At 32.2% G+C, this 23169-nt stretch overlaps 2 protein-coding genes across 4 annotated transcripts; both read right to left on the bottom strand.

Moving 5' to 3' along the window:
• Positions 1-8053: 8053 nt before the first annotated feature.
• Positions 8054-12846, bottom strand: LOC142551545 (polyadenylate-binding protein RBP47-like). Of its 2 annotated transcripts, none has more exons than XM_075660833.1 (6): positions 12326-12846; positions 10432-10912; positions 9915-9982; positions 9714-9844; positions 9526-9622; positions 8054-8459 (listed from the first exon to the last, which is right to left on the bottom strand). In XM_075660833.1, exons 1-6 carry the CDS (start codon positions 12701-12703, stop codon positions 8295-8297), a joined length of 1320 nt encoding a protein of 439 aa, XP_075516948.1. In that variant the 5' UTR covers positions 12704-12846; the 3' UTR covers positions 8054-8294. The 2 variants fall into 2 exon arrangements, with proteins under 2 accessions (XP_075516948.1, XP_075516949.1); XM_075660834.1 differs by having other exon boundaries at positions 9915-9979.
• Positions 12847-15586: 2740 nt separating this feature from the next.
• Positions 15587-18490, bottom strand: LOC142550919 (uncharacterized). 2 transcript variants are annotated; one of them, XM_075659966.1, is made up of 6 exons: positions 18214-18490; positions 17799-18046; positions 17260-17518; positions 16953-17132; positions 16660-16819; positions 15587-16521 (listed from the first exon to the last, which is right to left on the bottom strand). In XM_075659966.1, exons 1-6 carry the CDS (start codon positions 18238-18240, stop codon positions 16457-16459), a joined length of 939 nt encoding a protein of 312 aa, XP_075516081.1. In that variant the 5' UTR covers positions 18241-18490; the 3' UTR covers positions 15587-16456. The 2 variants fall into 2 exon arrangements, with proteins under 2 accessions (XP_075516081.1, XP_075516080.1); XM_075659965.1 differs by having other exon boundaries at positions 15594-16521; positions 16664-16819.
• Positions 18491-23169: the final 4679 nt, after the last annotated feature.

The raw sequence follows: 23169 nt of genomic DNA, 5'->3' as shown, positions 1-23169 counted from the left end.
ATAATTAGGTTGAAGAGTGTACTTGGACAAAACAAGATATTTTGAATCTTTCATTCTAATTTTGAGCCAAATACGATATATTTGAGATATGAATTTGAAACCAAATTCACTCATAAATGTCAATTCAAATAATACATTAGATTACATTCAAACAAAATGGAATCAATTGAAAAACATGTATTATATTGAATTAAACATATCATAACGAGCTAGCGGAGCTGCCAGCAATCAGTCATTATGCGTGGAAGTTGGGAAATTACCAAACAAACTCACCCCACCTTTTTAGGCAGCGGGACGAGCAGACTCGACGGACCTAAATTTGATGGACTTAGATGAGTCTTGGAATTTTCAACTCAACTCACTTATTTTACACTGCTAGCGACCTGACTGACGAACCTGAGTAATTTTTATCTCTCTATGTTGAATATACATACTCATAATAGAGTATGTCTCTTGTGATATGGTCTCACAAATCTTTATATGAGACGGGTCAACCCTACCGATATTCACAATAAAAAGTAATATTCTTAGCATAAAAAGTAGTAATTTTTCATGGATAATTCAAATAAGAGATCTGTCTCACAAAATATCACACAGTTTTTTATCATCATTAATAATATCATATCTTTTTCAAATGATGTAAACATAAGAATTGCATCAATTTTTTTTGGCAGTGCAATGTATTGTAATAACTTCATTTAATGATCGAGGTTATTTTCAAAGAAATTCTAATGGATTTTTTAAGATAAAAGTTAGTCAAATGGTTTTCTTATGTATAATTGGATATACAGTAGGTATCTTATGAGACGATCTCACGAATCTTTATCTGTGAGACAGTCAATCCTACCGATATTCACAATAAAAAGTAATACTCTTAGCATAAAAAGTAATAATTTTTAATGGATGACTCAAATAAGATATTCATTTCACAAAATATGATCCGTGAGATCGTCTCACATAAGTTTTTGATTTGGACGTAATATTCTACGTAGGGTGTTTTTTAATTAATATTTTCAGAAAATTCTACTCTAGATTTATTATTGTATTTGTTTACTAAAAAAGTAGAAGGAAGGAAAGGGTGAAGAAATTGAGGTGTGTGACGGAAAAGCGAAAGAGCAACTAGGCGCATGATAGTACCGCACGAAGTAGACAGACCACCTTGTGTTTCATCATGAGCTAACGTGAGCGTTCTTTTTTAGCCATAAGTAACCCGGAAATGCCCCCAAATTGTTGGCACCTCCTTTGGCGCCGTTTTCAGTTTCCCTGGGCCAGTTGGCCTTGGTGGGGAAACAAGGGCAAAATTAGAATTTCATATGGCAAATTTAACATAAAGTTATTGTAGATTATATTTTCCTCAATTGTGGATACAAATCGCTAAAGCTGAATTAAATCATCACATTATATATATATATATATATATATATATATATATATATATATTGTAATTTTGGTCATAATTATATGTTGGACTTGTAAGTTAATTATATGGTATTGATCAAACATTTTGTTCACGCCTTTCGTTAATTTTTTTTATATATATAAATTAACCTTTTCATTTATAATAAATTGTTTGGTGCAAATGATAAGGTATTAAATTATTATAATATATATTTATTTCATCTAACGTCTGACTTAATTTTTCAAATATTCAGAGTAATACATTATTATTTTATCCACATATATTAGTGTATCATTCATATATTAAGTAATGACAAAACTGTCGCTATTATACAACGGAATTAATTTCTCGATTAACTCATATATAGTAAATTCTAATGGTTATGATCTAGTATTTTTTTCGATTAACTCGTATATCTATTATTGGGGAAAAAAGAGTTGAATTAAGTTTAAGTAAAATTATAGTTGATTAATTGGTTATAAAGAGAGAGTGCTAGGAGGAAGGAAACCATGCATGATGATAAGTGGTGGATATGATGATAGTTATTATGAAGTGGACCAATTAACCACTTTTCACGTTTTGAGTAGGTTTCTTGTGAGATGGTCTCACGAATCTTTATCTGTGAGACGGGTCAACCCTACCGATATTCACAATAAAAAGTAATACTCTTAACATAAAAAGTAATAATTTTTCATGAATGACCCAAATAAGATATTCGTCTCACAAAATACGACCCGTGAGACCGTCTCACACAAGTTTTTGCCAAAAACTTTTCGCCACTTTTATATTCTTCACAGAATTATTTTTTTAAAAAAATCAACGTTAGTCCCGATAAATACAAAAACAAAGTGTGTATCCGAAAGTTCAGTTTAAAAATTCCATGGACGTATAGAAATAAATAAATAAATAAAGATCATTGGATATAATTTTAATTAATATTATGAAGATACGAAAAATATTATCAACATGAAAGAAATTAAGTGATATTGCACTAATAATTATCACATATTATATGTCATTTACAAGACATAAACTAAAAAATAAAAGGGAAAGAGAGAGGTTTCATGAATCTGAAATGCTAAGAATTGTAACATCTAAATAAAAGAGAATTATAACATTTAAAGAGAGTCATAATGAGTATCTTTCAGATTATTTATTTGGAGACTATAAATAGTTGTTTGAGCTTGAGGAAAATCATATATTAGCAAGCACAGAAGACTCCAAATTTTCGATCCATAGCACCAACAAGAAGGAGAAAATTTTGCTTCCATTTTTTAAGGTTTCCAAGCCGAAATTTTTGTCGAAACATAGTTTGAATTCAAGCAAATTTCTAGTGATTTTCGAGTCAATCTTTTTATACGTTTTTCTTATTCAAAACAATCAAGTGAGTGGATTTTCTATTTTGAATCGAGATATATGTTTTAAAATCGACCATCATATATGTATTATATTAAAATCTAATTTTTGAAATATATATTTTTGAACTTTTTGAATTAATGGTAGGAATATATATTTTGAATATTTTTTATTCCTGATTCCTGACCTCACTTTTTAGAGGAAATAACATATAGGAGCTAGTCATTAAATTCATAATTTGTTCAATGCATAATTCTATTACATGTTTATTTCTGAAAAGTAAGAATATTTTGTATATATCTGCTATTACTTTTTTGTTGGGAAAAATGATTTTAGGTGGAGAGGAATCTCTCTGCTTACTGAGTAGAGAACATATCACTCACCTCCTTTCAGATAAGAATGATGATCGGTTAAAGAACGAAGAACAATCTCAACTCTAGAGATGATAATTAAGAAAGAGAATACCATTTCTAAAGTTTGATTTCATTTTTGTTATAATTATATTTCAAGTAACGAGCTTTCGTACTATAGTTAAACATTTTTTGATTATTTCGGAGTTTTAAAGATAATGTTTTCTATTTATGAATGAAAAGACTTGTTTTGAAATTATATAGTTATGAGACTTATTGTTTTGTAATTATGTGATTGTGAGACAATGTCAATATCATACGTCTCGATCTCGGAGCATGACATATCGATTTAAGGCTAACATCTCATTAACCAGAATATCATTTGAAATTTAATACTTGAAAGAATAGATTAAAAGAACACCTTATTATCATTAATTTATTACTAATTGAAGACCTCACTATCTCCTTGCATGAAAAGTTGTAAACTTATTAATAATGATTATTCACCTTTGATCACACTTTAATCATTGTCCCGTAAGACTGAATTCCAGACAACCTGCAACACAACAAATGGAAAAAAAAAGCACCCCAACTAACCATTATTAAAACCAAAATCAAAATCCACAAAATTAATAATTTATTTGAATTGATTCTTTTCATGTCGGTTCTAACCAACATTTCAAGAAGCTTCAGATTCTTTTTTTTTTTTTTTTCAAAATATCATCTAAAATTTAAATTATATGCATGTGCAATACAAGATAAACGGAGGGGGGTAATATAATAATAAATCTTAAAAATGAATGCATATATACTTCTTTCTTTCTTTTTTTTGAGACGGGGACATGTTTGTTATATTACAATTAGTTTTCAAACTTCGTTTTAAACTTGAGACATTAATATCATATCGATCATCAGTCGTCTATCGTACTTTGTTTTTAATTAAACACCAACTACCCTTCACATGATCATAAGCCAAAAAAGGGGTTTTTTAACCGATTGACGGTGAAGGTTCATGTCAAAATCCACGAACCTCCAAAATTGCTTTTGGCAGAGCTCGAGATAGTAATATAATTTCTCTATTCGTTTATTTTGTAGGTATGAGGTAAATTTTGTTTAGTATAAATTGTAAAAAGAATACGAGAGTTTGTGTGTATCAGATTTAAATGTTGTTCGAAATGTTATAACACTTGGCACAACACGCATCGGAACAATATAACACAAATAATTAATTTAAACTAAAATAAGTTCGAATTAATAGTGTATAAGTATAAATACTTGCGCGTTGGCTCAGAGAAAATAAATCACTAGAAAACACTTTTCAGTTTACAAAAACCAATCACTAGTTATTTTAATGAAAATTAATATTTCAATGCTTTGAGAAAATAAATTGCTTTCTAAAATAACTATCAACACTAAAACTTATTCAAGAAAGCAAAAACACGGTGCCAAACACTGGAGAATTAAACATGTGATCTTCAGCCTATACTTCCAAACGTGTTGTCTGCGGATATATCCAACAATCATGGCAACATGTGAGACAACACTCTTCAACACAACAACGTCTTTGTGAATAGTTTTTCTCTGAATTTCACAATATGCAAAAGTGCACCAGTAAGAAGCTACAAAAACTTCCAAGCGAAGAGTCAAAAACAGAATAATCGAAGAGTCCCTTTTCTTAGATTGCTTTTCTTATTTTTAATTTCCTCATCTCCTAGGGTTTATCTCTAAAAAAAATCATACAAGATATGAAAACCAATAGTTTTATTAGAAATAAGCTCTTTGTTTAAACAATGATATTATATAACAAAATCCTTAGCATAAATATCATATATCTAGAAAGTCAAAATCTTAATTCAATATTTCACACCATATTATCAATAAGAAAATTAATTTTTAGGAAAAGATTATTTCAATAAATAAATTATCTCTTAGAACCCAAAACCAATTAGTCGATGGATTAATAGTCTCATGTATGTCAAGTAATCCAAACAATGTGTGTTAGACAAGATGTATTTTAAATGGTGTTGTATATGATACATTATATCTAAGTGATTGTGATTGTGTGCAATAATTGTCCCTGCTTGATAGAGCGATCGAACCGTGGTGTTCGAGCTGTTGTGCGCTTTAAAAGATTTGAGTTGCACCATTACCACCAGCTATAGCTTTTGGTAAAGCGGCAAGCGCTCGGTCCTACAATTGGTATCAGAGCCAAGGTCATGTGTTTGATTCACATTGATTGCAAAGAGTGCAATTATTGGGAGGGAGATTGTTGGGTGCAATAATTGTCCCTGCCTGGTAAAGCGATCGAACCATGGTGCTTGAGTTGTTGTGCGGTTTAAAAGATTTGAGTTGCACCATTACCACCAGCTATAACTTTTGGTAAAACGATAAGTACTCGGTCTTACATAATATTATCAACTTTATTTTATCCTATGAAATTCTGATATATGGAATAAATTTATAGATGCTTGCGGTGGAATTTTAATGGGTATATATATATGACTAGACAAGGTAATTAATGTTAATTTTATCCATTGCAAAATGACCACGATAGCTTATACACAAGGGGACTTTTATTGTGTGGGGACTACTTTGTTTCATTTGGAAATCAATGTCATAATTCCATTTTCATTCAATAATTGTACTCTCTTCCCTTCCAACTTTCCACATATCTTCACCTTCAATCCTTGTCTCCTCATAGTATTTTTCATGCTACACCCCCAACATTAATTTCCTGCATCTCCATATGAACAGTTGTTCATCTACAAAACTATCGACACACGACACTTGTACGGTTATATGATTTAAATTATAACTATGTTAATACGACAAAATATTTGATTTTACAATTAATGTATAAATAATTAAGGTCACATGTTCGATTCTTATGGATTGCATGAAATGCATGCAATTATTGAGATTATGATTAATGATTCCGATAATTGTTAGTGATCAACACGTGACGTTTGAGTTGTTTTACTGTTTACAATATTAAAGTTTTATATATCTAAAAATGAGCATCGTATGTATATACCTCTTACTTCTATTCCAATGCAATCTCTGCTCTTGCAACAAACGCAGTATTTTGGCGAGTCCAAGCCCACAGGCTAACCGAGACCATGGCTCGAAAAACACTTTATTTTATGTATCTAAGACAATATTTGTAATAGTTTATTTTAAATGTTTTTAAAATTCTAGTCAATGAAATGTTTGAAAATTATACGTAGAAACTGAGATGCATTTAAAATAAACTTGTGCAGACGTCATCTTAGTCGGCTCGATGGATAATTTGTCTAGGTAAATAAGGGGATACACCCAAAATATATCGATTAATCCAATGTCATCCAAGTAAATTAAGAAACATACATTAAGATAGTAAGAAATCCAGTCGCACGATAAACTTCCGATTGCTACTAAAATAAAACCTCCACCTACAATTATTACCTATAAATTAATTCAACAGCAAGATTGGATCAACTTGCCCTGGGGAAAGGAAATCGGCATGCGATAAATTTTAATTTACTCAGTATTATAAATATACCCTTTACTTCTTTTAGGTAAATAGAAGCTATTTTTTTATCCAACAAATAATATGAAAAAACATTTGTGAGACGGTTTCACGGATCGTATTTTATGAGACAGATATCTTATTTGGATCATCCATGAAAAATATTATTTTTTGTGTTAAAGAGTATTACTTTTATTGTAAATATCGGTAGGGTTCACCCGTCTCACAGATAAAGATTCGTGAGACCGTCTCATAAGAGACATACTCCAAATAATAATGAAACTTGGGATCGTCTCACTTTTTACGAGCAAGAGGACAAAATAGAAAATAATTCACTTTTTGGTGTGTGAAATAATAATAATAATAATGGAGATGATAAAAAGAGTGGAAGCATCCCACATGCCAAAAGCAGTTAGAAGTTAGTGATTCCACCACACAAAAAAAAAAAAAATCACAAATTTTTTTTTTAAAAAAATTTAGATTTTGTCCATATAAATTGAATAATTACGTATAAAATTTATTGTATTTCTGTATATTACTACATAACAACTTAAGTCGTATCAACCAAATGCTTTGTCTCATAAAATGTATTTGGATGCATAAGTTTGATGAATTAATACTAATAATTGTTAATTATTTATGTATTTAGTATGAACAAACGAACTTAAATTCTATATACATCTTAAAATGTGAATTTCCATTATCGAAATATAAAAAAATACTGTACCCTCCAGATGGTCGCCAGCCAATAAAGAAAACAACTGGTTCATCTTGTCTGCTTACAGAAGGAATCCTTAACTAATATGTAATAAATAATAAATTCCCAACATCCAACAAAATTGGTTGATCAACATACACACATTTTGTGAACATAAAATTGGGAAAGCTTTGAATGTGGATGAGAGGAAGACTCCAAAATCAGTGGAGGTTTGCAAATTTAGTAATGAGACAAAAACAGACAAATAAATAATCAATGAAGAAGAAGCTCTGTTTAAAGACCAGTCCTTGTCTGATACCACCTTGGATCTTGCCCTTTGCCAGCCCACAATGGTCCTCCCACACTCGAATAGATTCAAGAATTTATTGTCAAACCAGGATTTAGAGTCATTTGGATGCCTTCCAAATCATGATTTATATTTTTTTTTTAAAAAAATGACAATTTAAGCTTATTATTCTTTTCTCGTTTTCATCTGTTCCTCCTAGAGTTCACTTGGGAGAGGAAGACAATTGGGATGTTTTTATTTTCATTCTCTTTCGAGACCGATTGTAAATAACCTCATCGTTTTGCTTAATCTCTCCAGGATTGTCTTGTAAATGCAAAGGGTAGAAGTCAAATAATACAATCCGGACTCAAACCGAGCACCTCCCAAATCCCAACCAAAGTTTGGCGCCATAATTTGGAGATTTTGAGTTACCGTTAATGTTAATAAGAAATAATGGTATCATCGGAAGTATGTTTATTCTGACCGAGAAGTTTCGTGTCAAGTCTCACACTTCTAAACAAATGTTCAATGAAGTTCCTATGGAGCTAACACCTAAAACATGCCAAAATTCAATTCCGGCTCCCATGCTTGGTGGAGCTGCCTGTCAAGATTCTACATACCCAGGTGCTCAACAGATATGCGAAATCTCTGATGTGGTGCTCCCCTCCGAGAGGACGTGTTCATTTTTGCGAGCGCGTTCAGCTGACTTGCTGTTGATGGGTTCCGTACATGGGATAGGCACCGTAGACAGCTGCAGGGTACATGCTTGAATCGTGGGGTGGTGGCAGAGCGTAGCCATAGCCATCATAGAAAGGTACTCCATAATATTGCCCCGTCCATTGATTTCCATATTCAGCTCTTGACTGCAGGTTGTGGAAAATAGTTAACATGGGATGCGGAAAACCAAAGCAAACCAAGGAGAAAAATGAAACAAGGTTCTCAAGAAACGAGAGAGGTATGAAGCTCGGGCCAATTCATCGCTGGAGATTACACAGGGAAAAAAAATTAACAGTACAGCCTACTTCAATCCACGGATATGATGTTTTATAGTAGAAAAACGAACTATAAGATTGTAAATATCAACTTGTTAATATAAAACGTAAAAGTACCTGTTTTCGAGTTATGTATGATCTCGTATTCCCGAATTGCATCCAATGGCAAACTTTAATATATCATTTAACATCTATTAAGTTGTTTGAAATGAAACATGTCTTGCAAGCAAGACACAAATTTATCTCCTAATTTTTTTTTTCTTTTTGATAAGATTTTGCATAAAAATTTTAAGATCAACACAAATCTATATATATTGAAGAATTATTGATGCACAATTGACGCGTTTGAAAGGTGCTAGAGAAGCGTGACAAGCAATACACGAAAGAATTTTATGAAGAACTCGCAAAGACGAAGCATCGTAATTTTATTGTTTTGCCGTCACGTGTTGGAAACATTTGAAGACAACATCCGTACAAAGTGTGTGAATAATTTTTTTGTTGCTCCGAATTTCAGCTACACATATTTGCATCTTTGTGTTTCGGTTATTTTTATTATTGAGTTTTAGGATGCAATTTACTTCCTTAATTTGTTAACGAAGATAGCTTTTCATTTTTTTACTAGTATTGTTTTTGTAAACTTTATTTCTTTTCTAATGATTATTTTGCCCTTAGGCTGTTCACTTGTGCATAATTATGACTGTATTATTTTGATTATTTGTGTGTTATATTATTCCGCTGCATGTTGTCATATGGTGTTACAACATTTGTGACAACACATATATGTTACACACAATTATTACCGTTTATGTTAAACAGAATCCTTTCATTGTTCAAAGCAATATTTGAAAGAAGAGCAAAAATACTGTTCTAAAATAGAAGTAGATGTAGAAATGTAAAATCACACGAAGAAAGAACATAAGGTGAAAAGTCAAGTTACCTGTCTGTTCATGGGATTACGGCCCCACGAAAGTCTTACGGTTTGCATCCCGATTATCGTACCGTTCAACTTCTCCAATGCCGTTTCAGCTTCATTTCTGCCAAAATGCATAGTATTATTCCAATTGTAGCTAAACCATGGCAATATGGTACATGCAAAACTAAGACACTAGTAACTATTAAATTTACCTGCTAGCAAATTGTACAAAGCCACATCCTTTCCCAACCGGAATTTTAACGGATGTGATTTCACCGTATTCTAGGAAAGGTTGTCTGAGTTCATCATCGGTAACATTGGGATCAAGTCCTCCAACGAAAATCTACAAAAATAATATGTTATACAAGATTTTTTATGGCAAAGAGGAGAACGAGAAGGATTAGATAGCCAACTGTAGTGTTCACAGATTCTGCATCAGACTGCGAGCCCTGAGCTAATACACCATTGGAGTACCCACCTACTAAAATCATTCAGGATAATTAAAATACTGCACCAAATATCAGAGTAAAATAATTGCATAAAGGAATGTCTTGAGGTAGAAAGGAGGTAAAATAATTGTTTAAATTGAACAATGCAGAAGCAGAACTGTAAAACATCTAATGTGAATCCGAACATATTATTTCACAGAAACATGTCAATATGCTGCTTCATGATGGATAACAAAGATCACATGATCTAATGCAAATCACAAAGAAATAATGATAGTAATAATGATAAGAAAATTTCATGTTTTCTTTTTCTATTAGTCCCCTCTCTTGGCAACCATTCAGATTTATCCTTATAGTCTTTATATAATCCAAATCACGCAGGAAGGAAAATACAATCCCTATTTTAATACTTCTACATGGTCAATCAAAATAGAAGGGTAAATAAAAATAGCACATAAAGTTTTCACCGGTTGCAAGATACCTTGTGGTGAGTATGGGGGTAGATAACCAGATGGCTTCCTTGGTGTTGCTGCGCCAATGCGCATGGGACGACTCAAACAATACACACCATTCATTTCAGTTAAAGCTTGTGATCTTTCACTGTCATCTCCAAACCTCACGAAACCATAGCCTTTTGAACGGCCAGTGTTGGCATCAATGACTACTTTAGCTCCTTTAACAGAAGGGTATTTACTAGCAAAAGTTTCATGCAGTAAAGTATCAGTAACATCTGCAGCTAAATCTCCTACGAAGATAGAAATATCAGAGGAATTATTTGGGCGTTTATCACCCATGCTAAATGTAGCCCAATTCAAACGGAAAAGATGATCAGTTTTAGGCATGATAAAGCTGGTATAAGTTTCCAGTACTTTCTCGGCAGCCGCATGAGTAAAGAATTCCACAAATCCGTATCCCTCAGTAAACCTTGTTTGCTTGTTGCGGATAACCTTTATGGACGCAACCTACACGGGGTATATTTTCTTGTAGTGAAGATGCATCAATGTAGAACTTGAAATCAAAGTATCTGAACTTATGCTAGAGAGGTTGGTATCACTTATATGAATATCTTTGAATTTGTGTGTCTGTCAAAGTCAGTCGTTTAAAGTGTACAATGAACATCTTACACCACGCCAGTCAGGGCACACCCTTATTGCAATGCACCTTGGCTAATAATACGTGCAGGGGATTGTAAGTGCCTACCCAACTTTAAAATAAGCAAGACAAGGTAGATCTTCAAATTGATAGCAAATGGAAGTCAAATAAGAACTTCCACTGTTCAGTTGCAGATAAATTGCAATTTACTAGTAATTCATATTTGCTCGCATATATAAATATCTGCTTTATTGTTGTACAATAGTTTCATTTTGGCCTCATGTGCCTGTTTCAAAGAAACTGCTACTAATATCCTCCTATCAGGATTTCCTTTCAAATTATTTTTCAAGAATGCTCTAAAGGTCTTGACCTCCTCGCCTCTATTTCAATAAACGTTCCTCCATCTCAGGTGAAGCTGATCAACTTTTTTTTAAAAAAAAAGAAGAAGAGAAAGGAGTTTATATCTTTAAAAAATTCACCAGAGAAAAGGAAATAATCTTTCTTAAAAGAAAAATGAACAGCAATTAAAACTGATGTAAATACTTGCTGAATACCTTGTTTGACCTCTATACTTTGAAATTCATGCATTCAATACTAAATTGATAGAAAAACCTTCCAGAAAAGTAATTATGGCCCTTTAAACCAGACATACCAAATATCGAATCAGAGATGGAATGGAGAATTCAAATTACTCCTTACGCTAAGCTACACATTAAATGAAGTCCAACTTTAACAATTTGGAATACTGAAGCAGCAGAAATGCCAACCAACCCCAATTAAAAAAGCTATATATTTTGATTGATTTTGAAAAAATGCTACGCGAAGCTCTACTTAATTATTTGACATCATGTTGTAATATTACAAACAAGATCTGGATGTGCAAAATTTTAAACTGAAAGAAACCGTTTTCCCCTAAAGGAGCTAACTTTTACCAAAATATCTATCCGAGACAACACCGCAGATGGGATAACAAATCAATTACCAAACACTATAACACAACAGTCCATTCAAAATAACTTCACTTAAGTTTTCAGCCTTGAGAAACAAACTTTCCAAAAAATAAACTTAACGACGAATAACAAAGCTAAACCAACAAAGCCTGCAACTAAAGATGCCACCTTTATTTTAAGTATCCTTCCTTTATACTATCACAATATGCCCAATACAACATCATGAATCCAACGACATCAAAATATCACAGAAACCCATTAACAAAAGCAACCATTTTTATGGAAAAATAAAAGTAAGACTCTACACAAAAACAGATACGTATACACATATACCTCTCGACTGGAAGCAAAGCAGCGGCGCAGATATTCCTCGTCCATCCAATAATCGAGGTCGCCGACCCAGAGCGTGCGGTTCTCCTCATTCCCATTGCTGTTCTGACTCTGATACGGCGGCGTGGGAGGTGGATTGTGGTGTTGGTAGTGGGGATTGTGGTACGGCATGTAGTGCGACGGGTAATGCGGCGGCGGCATCATCCCATGCTGCATTACCATAGCCGCCGTCGGGTATTGCATCGCAACCCACTGCTGTCCCGGAACCGGCGTCACCACACGAGGTGGCGCCACCTTGTTATTGTTATTATCCCTACTATTGTCGTTATTGTTCTCTTGAGAATTACTCTGTTGAGATTCCGATTCGCTATTTGCTTCCATCTCCAAGAAATAAATCCAAGGACTGTGCAATTATTACCAAAATAATAATAATAAAAATAAAAATCAGCCTACTGTAATATACATAGATGTGGGGAAGAAGTATGCAAAGGTGAATCTGAGTTTCGGAGAGAGGAACTGTGGAGGCTGAATGAAAGGATGCCCTTACATGACGCGTTAGCTCTAACAGCCGTTAGATCTCGAAACTCCTTTGCAATCTAGCCCGTTCATTCATGCATCTTCTCAAAATAAATATGCTACTAATTTATTCAATTTTATCATAATAAATTACAATGATATTTCAATAATAATTATTTTTTCTTAATTTAAGACAAATTCATTAGATTTTTACCTAAATAATCTTCAGAAGTTTTATGTTGAAAGCTTTAATTTGGTATACATTCGTTCCTTGTTGCTATAAATTATGGCAAAAACTTACGTGAGACAGTCTGAGTCGTATTTTGTGATACGGATATTTTATTTCGGTCATTCATGAAAAAAGATTAATTTTTGTACTAAGATTATTACTTTTTACTGTGAATATCTGTAGGATTGACGCATCTCACAGATAAAGATTCGTGAGACCGTCTCACAAGAGACCTACTCATAAATTATATATGTTGACAAATTCTGATGCATGTCAAATTAATTTTTTGAACGTTTATTTTATAGAAATTTTCCTTACAAATAGACAAATGGTAGTATTTATACTATGAAAATAATTAGATAAGTTTTAGAAACTATTATAAAATCCATAATCATCAGGATAATTTGAGTAGAGGTCTTCTGTGATTAAATTAATAATGTCCATGGTAACAATATAACATTACAACAAGATTAAATATTGCAGACATATTACACAATTATATTCATTCTAGTTAGCTAGAAATGATTAATCCAACACACATCAATATATCATGATGTCTCCCAAACCACACACACATATACCAATTACATGATTAATTCCAACTTCATGGCTCTAAGCTTGATGGTCCATGAGCATGGCCAACACCAGGGCTGTGCCCCGGTGTCGTAGGACGAAAATCATCCTCTTCTGTTGCGAGTTCGTCTTTACGATCATGGCCTCTGATCAGGTCGAAACTTTTCGAATCACTTTTCACTTCAAGATTCATCACATCTTTCCTGTCGATGTTCATCAGGTTCCTTTCCTCAGTGGAAATAATTCCATAGCTGAAAATTAGTGAAAACATAAAAACAGTAACAAAGATGGGCTTGGCATTAATAGCCATTATATTGGTTATGACTTTGCTTTGTCTGATTTCGTGGGAGGAAGAATTATTGACGTTTGGTGCTTTGTCGTTGGTTTCTCTTGTTAGTATTTATAGAGGAGAACTTGTAAGTAGTGCATGGAACTAAGCGAGACAAGTTGGCTGGCTTAATCAACTATCAATTTTTTTACGTTAAATCACTTGTATCAAAATTAGCTCCGAATTTACGTAAATTTATACAATTAAATTAGGTAGTTGCTTGATTCTGAACGTGGGCTTCACAATCAACTGATCTCCAAAGTCCTCAATGAAGGATCCATAAGAAAAGTCAACTTTAGCGTCTTTCATTCACTCCATTAATCTGTCCAATTTTCGTACACGCATCCGTGGAAAAATTTACTTCCAACAATATTAAAAAAACCTTAACACGTTATGAATAAAAGAACATTGCACATAATTTTCTTTTTATTATATTCGTTTAGCGATGAAACCTAACGAAAAATATGTTGAAAATAAAAGGAAACCATGCAAAATTTATATATAGATGAACTTATATTTCAATAAAAACAAATTAATGAAGTCTTTTTTCTTTTATTATGATGAAATTTGAAGTAAACTTGATATATAGTTTGAAAAAAAAGGGTGATAATAATATTTTTATTTAAAAAAAATAGAGAGAAAAATGGGCGTAAAACTCTTCCTGTTTGGCTCCCATTTCCGGGGAAGCTGGATCCTACCACTGAAAATGATTTTTGACTGTTGAATAACATGAGTGGCATAAGTGGGTAGCTTTTTACTGTTGTACTTTTACAATACAGAGATTATTTGAGTTGTACATTCATGAATCAATCATGAAGGCAGTTGAATTTTGAAGAACACCATTGAAATTGGGAGATTCTTAAAAATATTGGGATCTCTTTTAACACTACAGGTGGGGCTGAGAAGCGTTCGTTAGGTCTCTGATCGTTTGGATTACTTTTAAAATTCATCGAACAATAAAATTAGTTCGAGTTAATTAACCAAGCAAACAAAAAATTTAGGTTTTCTTTTTAATTGTGAATGATTTAGTTTGGTTTGATTTGCTATTTAGTAAAATCGATGAACTTGGTTCGGTTCGAGTTTTTATTAAAACCCGAAACAATCCGGTGTGTAGTTATTGAATCAAGTGTCGGTTTTAAATGGCATGATCTAACTTGCGTGAGAATTTTATTTAAAAGATGGAACAAAACATTAATTTACAATTCTTATATAAATTTTGTATATTATTTCTTTGTTCGGGTAACCCAGGTATCCGGGCTTTGGTTCGATAAATCCTAAACAAAGAGAGACGAATAAATTTTGAGTAGGCTCTCTCATGACATGAACTCATAGATCTTTATTCGTCGTGTTCATATTTACAATAATAACTAATACTTTTGACATAAAAAATAATATTTTTTCATGAATAACCCAAATAGAATATATGTGTCACAAAATTGACTCATGAGAACATCTCACGTGAGTTTGTGTGATAAATTTTAGCTACTGAAACATATGTATTGTGTTTGCATAATATTTTATATTATTATGATGTTGGCATGTTGCATGTGTATGCATGATATATGTTTCTTCCAAGACATTCAGCACAATTATATAAGAGAATTAATTTAAATAATTAAAAAAAATAAGAAATACGGTATTTTATTGTTATAAAAAAATATAAAAAAAAATTTCTAGCTCGTTAAATAAGTTAATATCATATAGATACTGGAAAATATAGTGCATTAATGGTTTTAATAGTAAAACCAATGACAATTATTTAAATATACTTTACACTAAAAAAAATGATTTTTTTTTTAATGTTCCCTCTACCATTATAAAATATAATCGATATTATATCCTTCCATATTTTTTATGAAATCTTTTTAAAAAATTAATTTTTACCTCTAGCAGACAGAATGAAAGCCAAATGTACCGCAATTAAATTAAACTTCGACGGGAAAAAAAATTATATAATTTCTGAAAATTACAAAGATTGATCCCATAAAGTTTATGGTACCATGATATGTATAAACTTTGAAGTTCTGTATAAACTTTGAAGTTCATCCAGATCTCCTAGAGGTGGATATTCCGGAAAATTATACGGTGTAATAATTATTTTTATGTATTAAGAGAAAATGGAAGTAGAATCTAAAAAAAAATTACATATAAAATTTGAAAAATTTAAATCTAATAAAAAGGACTAAATTGTCGGAATACAAAACCATATGTGCTTCGAACAATTTTGAAATCGATCCATCATACGTATTCATTGTGTACCAACATCGAGCCTCGTCATCCGAAAATTACGATCAAAACTCGTAAGTGATTGTCGTGATTTGTTTGTAATTTTTGAGGGAACATTTTTGGGAAATTATGTATGCCATGAAATTTAATTGCAATGAATTAATAATCATTTTTTAGAAAATTTTCATACGAGGTTCCCTTTAGGATTTTCCGGACATCGTTCCAGTTTTCTATTTGGTTAGATAGGGAGCCTCTGTGTATTTTAACCTGAAGGCTTATTAGGTTTCTTTGTGGCAACTTCAAGAATTCTTGAACATCCACAAGTTTCTGCCAAAACGAGAAAAAAAATAGGCATAAAATAATTGCAAATTAAATAAAAAAAAAGAATTATATTTAAAAAAATGAGCTAAAAACAAGAAAATTAAAATACCTATTTATTAACATGGAAATGAGACGAGTACGTACTTACAGTGTGATTTGTAAGTAAATCTTCATAGTAGAGAAGAATGTGGCGAGTGGTTTTGAAGTACTCCAGAGCTTTTGCGACTGTCTGCGATGCCGCCTTCAAGTCGGAGAGGAGTACTGTTACATTAAGTGCAGGCTTATACCTCGCTAGCACTTGAGCCTGCAACATTACCAGCAAGTTGTTTCAATAATCATGCATGTTTCTTTCCCGTCGAGATAAGATTCGAATTTCGGGGATCGTATCGAAAAACGAACATGATGAACACAGGCAAGAACAAGCATTTGTTACTAACATCATGTGTGGAATGAACATGTGATTTATGTGTTCCATTCAAGAGCTTAGCATCCTTGTCATATATATTTGCAAGCAATGAAACCATCCTCCTTAGAAGATTTCTTCTGAAGAGAAATATCACGGAAACTCCTCTAGTCTTCATGTAATCTACTATCTCTTCATGGTACTTCATCAATCCCTTCATAAATTGTCGAAATAAATTTCATTCTAACCATTTTGAAATGAAAACCCAATTCTATTATGTTTCTTGTGTGTGTAATTTTCTGAGTAAAGTAATCTTAAATTTCAAGATCTGAAATACTGACTTGATTAAGCATCCATTTGAAGCCAACGGCTGCTGAGCACTCATTCTTGGATGCACTGCTAAACCAATCAAGATTATAAACTTTGTCCAAGGTCTTCAATATCACTGAAGCATTGCTCCTCCGGCTTTGTGCCCCGAAAATCTCCCCATTCGAGCTCAAATTCACATGACTGTTCAACAATGTCTCGAACCATCCACTCCCAGATCTTTGCATCGACACAATAGCGAAAAGTCGTACTGGATTGCACGCACATTCCTGTCTAATGGAAAAAAATCCGAACTGGTTGATAAATGTGGTTTCTTGCATATTACACAAATGAACTCAAACAACTAAATAGATAAGTATATTCTCGCTTTTTAAGCATTATTAACTTGCCCTCCATCCATCTTTACTTATGGTTATTAGTTGGAACTGTAATACCGATGATGCACTAGATTTTCTAGGCATAAAATTGAGGTACCATCTCCAGCTAATTTTGCGACAAATATTAAATCCGTCGGCAATCGCCTTAATCTATCTAGTATCAAATGGATTTTTACCTGCTAAATGTTTCAGGATTTGGAAAATGTACATAAGGGGTATCATGTGCTTGAATTTCAACGTGTCTACAAGCTCGATTTTGTCGAGAAATCACTTGGATTTTGGTGGGACGAGATCTTTCTTTGAATGGATTTGTCTGGTTTAAACAGATTGAAAATATGTACATCCCACATATCATGGCAAGAAACAAAACAACCATTCTCAGTATCAATGGAGACCTTTTAGGTGCCTTTGCAGCCAGAAAATCCTGCATATACATAAATAATAATAATTTTTAATCTATCTTTTTAATTTGTTACAAACAAAATAAAGTATATGTTTAAGATATGGAATCACATGGTTTTGTGTTTTCTTTTCTAAAAATGTAAGATCACGAGATGCTTATTGAAATAAGAATCACAGAAGGAACCTAACCTCTGGCTTCCATGTAAAAATCTCCATGAGGATTATACGAAACCCTATGGGGAAAAAAATAGAAATTCGAATTGGGTTTTGTTTAATTAATTTTTATTTATTATTGTGTTCGCTCCTCGGTTAGAGAAATATGGAGAAAGAAAGGGTCAGAGTCTTCATCTTCATGGAATATTTCAACTCAGAGCAAGGAAAAACCTCATTTTCTTTCAGTATCCCCAACAAACATTTATACCAGTGCAACAAAGTTTAATAAAAGAAAATTGTAAAAAAGAAAAAAAAAAGACAGCAGACATGTACACACACATATTAGCACCCAATCATGATATGCAATAATTGTTCTTGGTAAATAAAACAATTAAAACATGACGTTTGAGTCATTGTACGGTTTAAAATATTTGATTTCCACCGTTACCACCATCAATAGCTTTTGGTAAAATGGCAAGTGTTCGGTCATACAATTGATATTAGAGATAATGTCACGATTTCGATTTTTATTGATAGTAAGGAGTGCTATTATTGAAAGAGAGATTGTTGTTGTGCAATAATTGTTCATGACAAGTAGAATAATCGAAATTTGGCGCGTATTGTTTAAAGTATTTGAGTTTATGTCATTACTACCAACTATAGTTTTTGATAAAACGACACATAGGTAAAGCCAACTTTAGATTGACAACCAAGTCAGGTTAAAATGAACGTTGGAATTAGATTGTAAGATATTATAATGGACTCGTATAATTAGTTAATTCAATTATTATCGAATAACCAAAAATAAATACATACCCTCCGAACTCAATCGTACGTGCATGGTAATGAAACTTTTCGTGGGTTTGAGCTCAAAGCATGACATAATTTAAACTCATTTATAAATTTTATAATGACTTAATCAATTATCAAGAACAAAATTTTAACCAAATTCCCGGAAATCAAATGATCTGAAGGGAAATATATTTTCTTAATAATTTCTTAAATTAATTTATTTCTCTAATATTATCTTTTCCTTATTGGTTTGATTGTGTATAATATTAGATAAGATTTTGCCTTTCTAGATAATATGATATTTAATGAGATCTTGACTTTCTAATTAATGAGATAATTATGCTAGGATTTTATTCTAGATAATGTGATAAATATGATAAGATCTTTCTAGATATGATATTTGTGATAATAATTTTTATGATATGATATTTTATTCCTAATAGAATTCTTGTTTACCATATCTTGTAGATTTCTTTATGAAGATAAACTCTAGGATAGAGAAAGCCTAAATATAAGAGAAACTAGGACATTGTTGAAGCTCTCTCTCACTCTCTCTTCTCTCTCTTGTGCATATTTAATCTCGTCCATCTATTTATTTAAAGTGAATTTGTGTTACAAAATATAATATTCCGCTGCATGTTGTCGTAAATGTTGTAACATTTGCCACAACACCTAATTCTGATAAAACACAAATCTACGAGTTTATACTACTTTTGATATATTTACACACATCTGTCGAACATAAGTTCTTTCAAATCCATCGATCCTCGTCATCAAGAATTGATTTACTCCAGATAATTAACGTGTATGCAAATTCAAAAATTGCTGGCAGCCTGCAGATTGCTTCCCTGGCAATGCCTTCTCCGATGTAATAATTTGAGACCAAATACACAATGATTTCCTCCTACGTTGCTGGGTCAATTAATAATGTGTCCCAATTGTAGAAAACAACATATATGATATTTATTTGTTGACTGATTAGTTTAATAACTAAATACGTTAATAATCTATATGTACATACACCATCATCATCACCATCACCATCACCATCACCATCACCATCATCATCTATAACGACCAAAGTTTTATCCCGTAAGAAAAATAGTTCTCATTTTTTCTTAAAAAAAAAAGGACAATCAGCATCGCTTCATTTTCATTTTCATTTTCAGTTTAATTTATCTCTTAAAAGCATATTTTATATCTCTTAACGTTATTTTTAGTTTTATTTTAATATCTCATCTCTTATAGAAAAATTAAGATTTAAGTTAGTCTGTTTTGGATTTTAATTATATAACTTTCAAATTTTAGTTTTCATCCAGCGACTTGTATATATATATATAGATATATATATATAGATATATTTTGTTCTTTTTTATCCTAAAACTAAAGCCAACATACATTTCTTATTTAGCATTGACGTTATCCTACGTGGCTCGTGTGACGATAATAAAATATATATTACATATATTAAAATCCACTTTAGAAAAATGAAAAACTTTTTTCCTCTCATTTTGAAATATCGGGCATCGTTGTGATTTATTTTTTTCTTTAATTTTGCACAGTTGGATTTTAATGTGTAGCATGAGCTTTGTTTACACTTTATAAGTTACGTAAGAGAGATTCTGTGGGGCCCTTAACTCCTAATCGTTATTACAACACAATCTGATTATGGTTAATTAATTACAGCGGAAAACGAGTTTAAATTTTTTTTTACAATGAGCCCAAATCATTTTATTTGAATACTAAAAATAATATTTAATCTCATATCATAAAACTCGCACACACATAATCAAATCCAAATATAGTCAAACAACTCATATCTTCGGGACATGCCCCGGTATATAGATACATATATATACTGGGAACAAAACATAAAACCTCAACTCAAACTGTGACTCCCTCCAGAAGTACCATCTCCGGCCTCCTGATATCCTGGAGTACCTGCCATTGTCCACACACAAAGACAACAACAGCCCCCCTTGGGGGTGAGCAAAGCTCCGTATGGAACAAGTACCATCATATATACCACAAGTATCTAAACAATGATATATGGTATGCAAGGCATGTATGTCGTGGAGGTATCAGGTCAAATGCCCATCCACTGAGCACATGTTAGAATCAAACGAATCACTATCAAATCAATGCTCGAGCTGGCACACCGGCCTCAATCAGGGATACTCGTATGATAACGTCGACAAAGCGTCATCAAATCCCAAATCTCAATCAATCATCGAGGCCACAAATGTCTATGTTTTAAGGGTCATGTAATACCAAACATAGCATTGTGTTCACAAACCCCAGAATCCAATCAAATCATATCAGGGTATCCAAGGATCATAGCTCAACGTGCATGTCATGTATCGATGTATGCATCAAACGATTTGTGTTAACAAAACATTTACTTTATACATCGATATTCAAATCACAATGTCATGTATGCCACATAAACTCAACAAATAAGGCATATAGACACGTATTCTCATTTCAATCAATCAAACCAATCCAACATATATCATATAGTACAGATACATGTCGTATGTTACCCGGTCGCAACATACCTCAATTCTTCGTTCCAGTTGATGTAGCTTGAAGATATCAGTATAATAATCTATCTTCATCAATAACATATTCATTTCAATTAATAACATGATCCAAAATCAATAATATAAGTTCCAAATATCTTTTGAAACTTTGAAAATTCATATCAAATCAAAATCATAACATAATTCAATTCCGACTTCGAATATGAGTTTCTTGTCGGTTATTCTACCACATATAGGAATCTCGACTTCAAATACATGCTATTCCAGCACTTTCATATTATGAGCTGCTGAAACTAGAAGAAATTTACCTCAAAAGGAAGCTCTCAACGCGAAGATTCCGAATCTATAATTTGTTTCACGTTTGGACAACGTTTCGAAGTCGATTCGGACGAAAGAAATCGATTTTCCTTTCTTTTTCTCGAAACTTAAGAAGAGAGAATGAAGAAAGAAATGATCAGAAGCTTGGTCTTATCTTCACCGCCTTCGCGCTCGGGCGGTAGAATTCTCGCGCCCGAGCGAGAGATGTTCTGCACCCGAGTATCAATTTCACCGCGCTCGGGCGGTCAAAAACTACCGCTCGGGCGCGGAAAGTTCTGTCCGAGTAATAACATGTTCTACACTGGCGCTCGGACGCCACACGTTTTGTCCAAAATATTGATTTTGTATTGTATTGGCGTCCGGCTTCTCCACTCGAGTTCTTACAACTTCAATTTTGTTAATTAATCAATATCTAGTACGATATTTCATTATTAACACTTATTTTCTCATTTTTCATTGTCATGATATACCTCATATACATAATCACATGACAATTTCATAAATTATCGATAATCAACATAGGATTTACGATAATACGATACACGGTCCTTACAGATTCAATATCAAATAAAAAATAATAATTGAATTTAGTAATTTCAGACAAAATAACCAAAAAAAATGAAAGTCACTATACGATAACCAAACTTTGATAAGTTACAAGACTTAAATCCAAGACAGAAGAACTTACGGGATCAAAATCATAATTTCCTCCACCTCTTACAGTTTTACTATATATATATATATATATATATATATATATATATATATATATATATATAAAGTTTTAAAATAAAATCATAATATAAAAATTAATTGTATGCATACAATTAACTTATAAAATAATACTATAATAATTTTTTTGGTCTCCGGTTTGATTAATAAAGGATAAATTAATCTAATAGATCAAGCGGTGCATTGTCAACAACTTGACGCACGAAAACTTCCCATGGGATCACACATTTCATTAATATCTCACTCATTCACATTTAACATAACAATAACCATTAACTAAATAAAAAAAATCATTAAATTTGTTCGGATTTAGATTTTCTCATAATACCCAATATACCAATGTAATATTATTTCAATAAAAATACATATAATTATGATTTACATACTTAATTCAACATGGTTTCAATTCTTCATTATTTAATATAAATAATAGTTTAATTATCGATGAAACGTAGTTACGTATCAGTGGTATACAAATTTTATAAAATAAAAAAAGAAGCACAACATAGTTGTAAAAACAGGTCGTATATAACAATCCCAGATCATGGCGACTATGTCAAATTAACGACTCATTTATTATATATAGTTATCGATCGGAGAAGTGCAC

The sequence above is a fragment of the Primulina tabacum genome, chromosome 7 (assembly GCF_025594145.1).
Source record: "Primulina tabacum isolate GXHZ01 chromosome 7, ASM2559414v2, whole genome shotgun sequence".
NCBI classification, from domain to species: domain Eukaryota; kingdom Viridiplantae; phylum Streptophyta; class Magnoliopsida; order Lamiales; family Gesneriaceae; genus Primulina; species Primulina tabacum.
The sequence above is the reverse complement of the archived record's forward strand: the minus strand, read 5'-3'. Positions and strand labels throughout refer to the sequence as shown.

Coding starts and splice junctions, on each gene's coding strand:
- LOC142551545 (XM_075660833.1), bottom strand. CDS start 12,703: ATGGAAGCAAATAGCGAATCGGAATCTCAACAGAGTAATTCTCAAGAG. Junction 9,983..10,431: donor ACCCCCATACTCACCACAAG/GTATCTTGCAAC, acceptor GAATGATTTTAG/TAGGTGGGTACTCCAATGGT. Junction 9,623..9,713: donor TTTGTACAATTTGCTAGCAG/GTAAATTTAATA, acceptor GCATTTTGGCAG/AAATGAAGCTGAAACGGCAT.
- LOC142550919 (XM_075659965.1), bottom strand. CDS start 18,240: ATGGAGATTTTTACATGGAAGCCAGAG. Junction 18,047..18,213: donor TTTTTACATGGAAGCCAGAG/GTTAGGTTCCTT, acceptor ATGTATATGCAG/GATTTTCTGGCTGCAAAGGC. Junction 16,820..16,952: donor ATGTTCATTCCACACATGAT/GTTAGTAACAAA, acceptor GTAATGTTGCAG/GCTCAAGTGCTAGCGAGGTA.